The sequence below is a fragment of the Eucalyptus grandis genome, chromosome 9, assembly GCF_016545825.1.
Source record: "Eucalyptus grandis isolate ANBG69807.140 chromosome 9, ASM1654582v1, whole genome shotgun sequence".
Taxonomy (NCBI): domain Eukaryota; kingdom Viridiplantae; phylum Streptophyta; class Magnoliopsida; order Myrtales; family Myrtaceae; genus Eucalyptus; species Eucalyptus grandis.
In genome coordinates this window covers 40,137,986-40,147,421 of record NC_052620.1, presented here as the reverse complement: position 1 = coordinate 40,147,421, position 9,436 = coordinate 40,137,986, and the positions used below count along the sequence as shown (strand labels likewise).

At 38.0% G+C, this 9,436-nt stretch overlaps 2 protein-coding genes across 2 annotated transcripts; both read left to right on the top strand.

Moving 5' to 3' along the window:
• Positions 1-653: 653 nt before the first annotated feature.
• On the top strand, positions 654-1,355 carry LOC120286271 (probable protein S-acyltransferase 23). Its single transcript, XM_039302600.1, has 2 exons — positions 654-930; positions 1,146-1,355. Exons 1-2 carry the CDS (start codon positions 685-687, stop codon positions 1,353-1,355), a joined length of 456 nt encoding a protein of 151 aa, XP_039158534.1. The 5' UTR covers positions 654-684.
• A 366-nt stretch (positions 1,356-1,721) lies between these two features.
• LOC104419823 (agglutinin) lies at positions 1,722-7,586 on the top strand. The gene is made up of 6 exons (XM_039302599.1): positions 1,722-2,602; positions 3,031-3,218; positions 3,293-3,453; positions 4,241-4,681; positions 6,297-6,731; positions 7,350-7,586. The coding sequence occupies exons 2-6, from the start codon at positions 3,098-3,100 to the stop codon at positions 7,584-7,586; spliced, it is 1,395 nt and encodes a 464-aa protein (XP_039158533.1). The 5' UTR covers positions 1,722-2,602; positions 3,031-3,097.
• Positions 7,587-9,436: the final 1,850 nt, after the last annotated feature.

The following is a 9,436-nucleotide window of genomic DNA, read 5'->3' as shown; positions in this document are numbered from 1 at the left end:
TACGTAATTTTCTTTTGGTACCTTTACAAAATGAATTCGGAATCTCAAGCCCATGAAAATTAATCTGCTGTTCTTTTTCTTTTTTTCCTAAAATCTCATCGAAAGGGATAATAATACAAATAATTCATGAACTTTAATTCAATGTGTAAGTGGTTCTTGAACTTTTCATTTTTTTAATGTGGTCTCTAATTTTTAGCCCTATGAAATATGATTCTCAAACTTTTAATTTGTTCAATATAATCTCTTATTTTTTATACAATTGTTGAACTATATGAATATGTTCCATGTTATCCTTCATTAATTCAAATTCGGGGACAACATTAATTATTTTTATATAATTCAAGGATCAAATTGAATACATATCAAAAGTTACTATGCACATTGAGCTAAAATTTAGAAATTATATCAAAAAAATTAATTATTTAAGGATGATATTATATATTGAGCCAAAATTTAGGGATTGGTTAGGTCATTCTTCAATAAAAAAAAGGGGTTTAAAAAGGAAAAGAGAGAAAAAAAAAAGAAAAAAAAAAGATGAAGAATAGATTCGGGTTCGACGCAGAAATCGAAGCTCCCAATGAGCAAGGCGGGTATAAACCACCCCCCCACAAAACTAAACCATCGATTCCTTCAATTCCCCCATTCGATCTTTTCACGCAGTGATCGTATGCCGCGACGCTCGTAATGGCTTCGTCGGAGATCGAAGTCACCGAGTCCCCCGGAGCGGCGACCGCCCAAGACCCTCCCGGCGAAGCGGCGGCGGCCGTCGTCGACGTGTTCTCCGCCTCCGCGTACGGCGATTTGGAGCAACTGAGGAGGTTCGTGGAGCAAGGAGGCGCCTCCCTCTCGACCCCCGACGCTAACGGGTACTACGCTCTCCAGTGGGCCGCCCTCAACAACTTCGCCGACGTCGTCCAGTACATCATCGAGGTATTGCGCCTTTCCGTCCCTCGCTTCTTCTTCCTTCCGCCCGCCGTGAATGATTTTGCGCGCCCAATCGCGCGTTCCTCGCAACGCGGTCCTGAATTTGGGGGTGTGTGTAAAGTTGCTGCTTGAAGCATTTGCTTCCTGCTTGTTTCTGTCTGAACGTACTAATTATTGTTGTTCTTCGTGTATGTCGGTGTTGGGTGATGAATTGATTGAAGAATGGAGGTAATGTGAATGCGACGGACAACTTGAAGCAGACCGCACTGCATTGGGCTGCCGTTCGGGGATCCGTTGCGGTTGCGGATGTGCTTTTGCAAAATGGAGCTTGGGTAGAGGCAGCTGATATAAATGGGTATCGGGTACTTGTTGATTCTCCACATCTTTCTTTTAAGATAATTGTTATTCTTATTTTATTTACTTTCCGTTAGAGGAATTATAGCGTTGGCATGAGGGTAAAGAACGAATTTGATAATTATTAGGTTTCGTCTTGAGTTAAGAAAGGATTTTGAGCTTTTTCATGGGTAACTTTTTCTGCTGTGCTGATGAATTCCGGTGTGATGCCACTGACTGTAGTGGTCATTTTCAATTTTTATGGAACCATTTTCTGCCAAAGATCATGGAATTTTATTTATGAAGGCGTGATGCCTCAATGTGGGTCCCACGAGGACACGTGTCGCGCTCCGAGCGCTTTCTTATTTGCCAACGTTAGACGTATTTCAGACATGTCCCTGTCACGTAGCCATCGGTCCATGCTTTGGTTTTGACGATTCAAGCCCTCTTCGGTTCTTTGAACCCATGAGTCGTCTCCCTCACCAGCTGGTCTCGACGCTCCATTAAAGAAGCAGAGCGCGTACCGGCGGCGAAGCGTTGAACTTTGGTCCCTTCTTCTCATTCGCCACTTGCGCCTTCTCACTCTCTTTCTCTCTCTTTCTCTCATTCGTACGCCTTCGCCTGCGGGGAAAAGTTTCAAGCTTTTTCGCGGTCTCTCGCTCAATCCCGGATTGTCCTCATGGAAATCGAAGAAATCGGGGAACTCGTTCCATCTTCTTCCGCTTCGGTTCATAGGTGGAAGTACGACGTGTTCGTGAGCTTCAGGGGCGGGGACATAAGGAAGAATTTCGCGGCCCACCTCTTCCACGCGCTGAAGCAGGCGGGGATCTACTACTTCGCGGACAATGAAAAAGAGGAGACAGGGATTCTCATTGAGGGCAAGCTGCTCGACGCGATTCGCCATTCGAGGGTTTCTCTCGTCGTGTTCACTGCCAACTACGCCGACTCGCGGTGGTGCTTGAACGAGCTGGTGGAGATCCTGGAGTCGCAACAGGAGGTTCAGAGATCATCAGGGTCATGTGGTTATGCCCATTTTCTACGATGTTGAGCCACGCGACGTTCGGAAACAGAGCGGGCAATTCGGGGATGGTTTTAAAAAGCGTTTGGACACCCAAACGGACGATTTGCTGGTGCAGAAGTGGAGGGATTCGCTTAAAGAAGCTGGGAATTTGTCAGGACTGCATTTGAAAAATGATGCTAATGAGTATTCACAGTTGCAATATTTACGTCTAATTATGTTTTCTCTATGAAATTGTCAGTTACCGTTCCTTTGTGGAATGGGGGTTGAGAAAAAGTGGTGTCACAAAGTCATAAAAGACGGACTTGCCTGATAAATTTCAACTGGGTACTTCTTCGATGCTTGATCGTCTCTCAATATGTTTGATGGCTTTTGTTGTACCTTGCTAAGATTATTATTATTATTTTTTAGGGTGCCAAAAAGAAAAAAATTACACTAGCGTCATCTGCCTACTCTGATGTTACAGTTAATCAGAGATTACTCCAGTGCTTGTCATTGTCAATATAGAGCATCAAGAATGCCATTTAATTATGGAGCAAAGCATTGGGAATGTAGATGGAGTTCAATCGTTATGGCACAAGACTAGTGAAAAGGCAAACTGTGCTACAAAATAAGAGAAAAAATCCAGTCGTCCCAATAATTAGATATCTTTTGTTTTGGGAAAAGTTAACCTAAATAATGCATCTGGAGAGCATAGAATTTTCCCCCCTTCAAAGGTGATCAATACTCACTTTGCTCTTCTGCAATTGTTACAGGTACATTTAGATTATCCAACTGAATACTTGACTTCGGTGTCAGGCTACACTAGAGAAGATTCTTGTCATGTCATCAACTCTCTTACCTTCCACAGCAATAAGAGGGCACATGGGCCAATTGGCGAGGAGAAAGGGAAGTTTTTCAGTTTTCCACAAGTTAATGGAAAGATCATTGGTTTTCATGGAAGGTGTGGCATTTTTCTGGATTCTATTGGAGCTCATTTTGGCCCTGTCTTTTATCCATATCCCTTTGAAGTTGTAGGGCCATTTGGAAATGGGAAAAACCGATGGGATGATGGCAAGCATGCAGATATCAGACAAATTGTTGTAGTCTCTGGCTCTGCAATTGAATCTGTTAGTTTTGCCTATGAGGAGGGTCCTCCTTTCAGACACGGTACAACTCATGGTGGCAAAAGAAACACGGTACACTACTCTAGTATGAACTCGATGTTTGATAAACATTACCCCTTATTTTCAATGATTCTTATCTTGCCATTGCTGAAGATGGCGTCTGGGTGAAAGTGATAGACTGTTAACTTTGGAACTTAGGTATGACACCATCAACAGGAAGCAAGTTTCTATTGGAAAAAGATTTGTTTCATAAAATTGAACAATTTTTTAAAAATTTTGTATTTTAAAACAGTCAATAAGGGATATCTATGGACCTTCTGCATATAGATTTTGGTTGGTAGGATAACATCTAGTTATTCTCTCTAGGCATGGTTGTTCGAAAGATGAGTTTTTTTTCCTGACAAAGAGCACTGAAGAGATAATGTTTGCAATAATGGTGCATTTGTTTCATGGAAAATCAATGAATTGAAAAATATTTTTCCGAAAATAATTGTTTGTATCACATAAAAACATTAATTAATATGTATCACCAACAAGAATTTATTCCTAACATTTTCTTTAATGATGAAATCGTTTGTTAATTCATTTTTGTAAGTGATACACCCAATCGATTCTAGGAAAGTGTTTTCCAAATCCTTGTTTTTTAGCAAAATAAATGCACCCTGGTTGTTGTCTTCCTTATTACATCTATTATAGTTAACATGATATTGAAGTAGGCAAGATAATCTACTATTTTCTGGATCATAAATTATCATCTCGATCATCAAGAGCATCACACACTAGTCGTTGTCATCTACCGTGCTTTTGCTTCTCAACTTGTTGCATTGACATTTCTTTACCGTTTATGTGTTTGGTACAGATAAATCTAGACTGGCTAACTGAAGTTCTTATTTCAGTTTCGGGATATATTGTGAATGATTTTGGTTCTACTGTCATCCATTCACTCACATTCCAAAGCAATAAAAGGACATATGGACCATTCGGCACTGAAACCGGAAGGAAGTTTTCATTTCCAGCAACTGGTGAAAAGATTATTGGATTCTATGGGAGTTCTGGTTCCCATCTTGAATTTCTAGGAGCATATTTGGAACCAATCTCTCATCTATACCTGATCAAGTGTGTTGGACCATTTGGGGGCCAAGGTGGACACTCTTGGGATGATGGAAAAATCAATGGAGTAAAGAAAATAAAGATGATGTTAGAAGATGATGTCAACTACATCTCGTTTGACTATGATGATAATGGTGAATCTATTTGCTCCTCTGCACATGGTAACGAAGACGGAAGTAGTATCCATATGGTCAGTTCATTGAATATTCTCCATTCATACTACCTTTGATCCTCTCTCTCTCTCTCTCTCTCTCTCTCTCTCTCTCTCTCTCTCTCTCTCTCTCTCTCTCTCTCTCTCTCTCTCTCGTGCACACGCCCATTTTTGTGCAACTATCAAGTTTTAGTTTTTCAAAATTACTTGAAAAGTTTTGAATGATTGTCACCCGCATACACCATGCACACTGATAATGTATGGGGTGTGGAAAGCATCCTAGAGGGAAATCAAACCTGTTCAAATGTAATGAAAAATTGAAGTTGTCTTTTTGATTATATAAATTTCTTTCTTTCTTTCTTTTTGGATAAGTTTATCAAAAATATTAAAACTTATTGCTAAATGCAATCAAGTTATAAAGTTTTTAAAAAGTGCAATCAAGTCTAAATTTTATTAAATTGGTGTAATTTCAATAGTTTCGTCCAATTAGGCTATGGCCATATGCTGACCCCTTTTTTTTTCATTATTACTTTCTTAAGACATGGGGCACCCATAAAGTACCACGTTAGAAAGAAACTTGAAAAAAAAAAAAGGATCAGAGATTCCTTTGGAACTATCTTTTTATCAAATTCACAGTCAGCCAAAGGCAATCGCACTTTGAAGGACAAAGCTGAAAATTACCCAATTTATAATCGAAAAACATATAAATATCCATTGAAATAACCTAAGCATATAAATGCCTGTTAATAGGAAACGATCCAATGAATTTGTTGCCATAAAATACTGAACACTTCCCATAGTTATGATAGAGACATAAGCAAAAGACAACATGATCCCTAGCATAATGCAGAAGATCTGCCAAGTTTCAATAGAAAAACACGCAACTAATACTGGAATTTGGTTTCCGAGCTCGACGAGGTTCAAGCAGCCATGGCCAAACTCGACGTAGCTCAAGTCGTCATGGCTGTGAGCTCGAAGAAGCTCAAGCGGTCATGGGTGAGCTATTTGAAGCTCAATTAGCCCTGGGCATGAGTTTGAAGAAGCCTAGAAGCTGGAGCTGCCACGGCCGAATTCACTGAAACTTGGGCAGCTTAAAGAAGCTCGAGTGGCCAGGGCCAAGCTTGATGAAGATCGAAAGGCCAGGGTCACAAGCTCAAATTTCAGAACTTGATTGCAGTAGCTCAATAAGTTTTAGAATTTTATTGTATATTTGGAAAACTTTAGGACTCAATTATATTTTCTTAACAAGTTTTAGAACTACTAATATAGTTGTCCCTTTTTATTTTATAAATTACACGAAGGTCAATAATATGATTTATGCGAGATGGATTCCATGAGAGCATCCGGTACCATAAGCTTTTGGTCAATTAATATGCTTTATGCAGGATGGATTCCATGTGAATAACCTGGTACGATAAGTTTTTTTCTTTTATGCTAAATGAAGCAAATCAGCAAAGGGGGCCAGTGAACCCTAATGATCTATCATCTTATTGTTGACCCTAGAAGTTTGATGTAAGAATATTAGTCTTTAGAAATTCTCGGGTCTAGGTTGCCCGTGGATCGAGTGTTTTCTTAGGCCACTATAATCTATCTATCATCTTTGATATGGATCGATATAATAGTTAAATGCAATAAGTACTTTTCAATTCTGCAGGTTGACTTGAATTACCCTCATGAGTTCTTGACCTCGCTATCAGGATATATCAGACATGACTGTTCTGTTATTCAATCACTCACGTTCGAAAGCAATAAAAGAAGGCTTGGACCTTTTGGTAAGGAAGAAGGGAACTTTTTTGGCTGTGCATTGACATGCAACAAGATAATTGGCTTTCACGGAAGGTCTGGTATCCAGCTTGATGCGCTGGGAGTCTACTTTGAACCAATTTCTGATCTTTGTCTCTTGAAATCCATTGGGCCATTTGGAGGAGAAGGTGGCGATCCATGGGACGATGGACATAGCACAGGTGTGAGAAAAATAATTGTAAAATGTGGATTAGTTATTGACTCCATTGCTGTTGAGTACGTCAAGAATGGGTCTGTGGTTCAGGGCCCTAGACATGGTGGAGATGGAGGACATCTAACGCATGAGGTATGGCCCTTTAGACATTTGCTTAATCTTACGAACGTGCAGCTTATGGGTTGTTGCTAAGGTTTTGGTTTTAAGTGGTCTGGAGGTCACGTTTATGCACATGAGCAAAGTATTCTAAACAGAGCGTTGAGGTAAAAGTAAGATGATGAGAACAATCTGGATTTTGAGTTTGACAAATGATCTCGAATGAGAAAGTCATTGTTGGGGCATGATGTTATATCATTATTGAGCAGGGACTTCTCTTTGGTTTTCCAACCTTCCTCGGTTCCATTTACGATGAAAGCACTCAATACATTCAGAAAAGTACCACCTCCGAAAAAGGGGGGAAAAGAATATCGAAAGCTATTTTTATTTTATGACTTTTAAGTCTGAGAACAATTTTCCCAAATTTTAGTAGCTGTTCTCAAAGAGTTGCCAAAGCATTTTTTAAGCAATTACCTAATTGCGGCGGACCAATATAGGTCTACGCTCTAGATGCAGCGGATTTATTTAGTTAGCTATTGCATTGTTTGTTTAAATAGATACAACTTATCAACCGGAGTTTTCTGTTTTTACCGATTTTCAAGATTCTGTGGTTGGGGGTTGGGATTAAGTATGCTTGTCTTTCTAATTTTGCAGATTAAACTTAATTATCCTGGAGAATACTTGACATCATTTTCTGGTCACTTTGAATCTTATCGGGGGCAGATTATTATTCGCTCCCTCACATTTCAGAGCAATGAAATAACTTATGGGCCATTTGGTCAGGAGATTGGGAACTACTTTTATTTTCCATCAATCGGTAAAAAGATCGTCGGGTTTCATGGGCGGCCTAGACGTTGGGTTGATTCACTTGGAGCACATTTTGAGCCTTGACATGTTAAGCTCCGCCTTTATATGCGCCATACAGTCAATGTTGAGTTTACCCGTATACATAATGTAGAATTGGGAAATCAAAGCCATTTAAATGTACTGAACGATTGAAGTTGTCTTTTGATTATTTAAATTTCCTTTCTAAAACTTGTTGCAAAGTGCAGTCTAGTTCTAGAGTCTTTAAAAAGTGCAATCAAGTCTAAATTTTATCAAATTAGTACGATCAAGTCTCAAATCATGTGATAGGGAGAAATCTCATGATATTTTATATACGTAGTAAAAAATATGTACTACAATAATGTGATAGGGAGAAATCTTTTCTTTTCTCTCAAGAAAACTTTAAGAGAAAAAATATTCTATATTTTTTAAATCATAAGTATCATATATATTAATAAGTCGTAAAAGGAAGCTTCATGAGAATGAGAAAATAATTATGCTTGAGCCTTGTAAACATAAGTAAAATTGACTTATTAGGCACGTCATTTTATGTGTTAGAAAGAAAATAAATACGAATTAGGCACAGCATTTATGTGGTAAAAATATATATTTAAGTTAGAGGAAAATTGATTTTGGGATTGTAATGGAGTTTGTACAAAGCAAAACTGACGCTATGTGAAATGATATGTCAAGTATAGGAAAAAGAATCGATTATAGTATAATTGATTATACTATACACATTATGTTACGTGAGAAAATTTATTTATCATCATGAATCAATATTATAACACAAAATTACTTTGGTTCAAGCATATACAAAATGTAGTAAAATACAATGTTATAGTTAATTTTACTTGAGTAAAGAATGATGATTGCTCATAAATGACAGGATAGTGGTGTCAAATTAAAAAGAAAAATAGGGCATGATAAATTCATGTTAGTAAAATAGGACATATAGGATATTTGATAAGTATAATGAATTTATAAATGAGACAATTGAACCTACAACATTTGATCGTATTATAAATGATACATATTGATTTCGCATATTATATTTTCTGCTTGTTTAAATTTCATGGTTCGTAATTTTCCTCACTAAAAGTTATTTAATCATTATATAACATTTCGTAATATTTCTTCACAACACGCAAGTTTCCCTTTTATCTTGCAAGTTCTATAAGTCCTGTGATTTATTAAAATTCCATAAAAAAAATAGTAAATTGCCTAAGTGTATGGTATGCTTCTTTTCTATTTTTAGTATATTATCTGATGGATCGTAAGTTTCCATTATCCTATGTAATTGCTATCTCGTAAATTATCTTGAGAGGCCGTAAAATCTCTAGTCCCGTGATTCGTAATATTCCACCAAAATCATAACATATGCCCAAGTCAATAGCAAGCTTCATTTGTGTTATTATTAATAAAATATTTGATCGATCGTGACTTGCACTTTGTAAAGACGTGCGTGAATAGTCTTCTTCACCAATCATGACTTTTCTTAATCGAAAACAGGTTTGATATCAAATAGGTTTTACAAAAAGACCGGACAGACCACTCTTTCCTCTCTCTTTTTTCTTTTCAACAATGACGATCTAATTTTGTTTCTGCCTCTCATGTCTTCGCTTTCCAGAGAAAAAAAAAAAAGAACACGCAAGCAGAAGTTCTCGATGAAATAAAAAATATTAATATTTGAATGCAGCCATGGACAACGATTCCACTTGCGTCTCCACTAATTAACTGTTTCGAAGCATCTTCTTCTACCAACGCATGTGCTATGACGCTTCAAATCCATGTCTGCGTCTTCAGCCACGTCTCTGCCACGTGAAACAAAGCTCTTTTAGCTTGACTTGACGAATTCAAACCAAATTGTCCTCAAGCGCGCAAGTTGCTTCTTCAGTTCTTGGAACCAAAACAAC

Coding starts and splice junctions, on each gene's coding strand:
- LOC104419823 (XM_039302599.1), top strand. CDS start 3,098: ATGTCATCAACTCTCTTACCTTCCACAGCAATAAGAGGGCACATGGGC. Junction 3,219..3,292: donor ATCATTGGTTTTCATGGAAG/GTGTGGCATTTT, acceptor TTGAAGTTGTAG/GGCCATTTGGAAATGGGAAA. Junction 3,454..4,240: donor ATGGTGGCAAAAGAAACACG/GTACACTACTCT, acceptor TGTTTGGTACAG/ATAAATCTAGACTGGCTAAC.
- LOC120286271 (XM_039302600.1), top strand. CDS start 685: ATGGCTTCGTCGGAGATCGAAGTCACCGAGTCCCCCGGAGCGGCGACC. Junction 931..1,145: donor TCGTCCAGTACATCATCGAG/GTATTGCGCCTT, acceptor AATTGATTGAAG/AATGGAGGTAATGTGAATGC.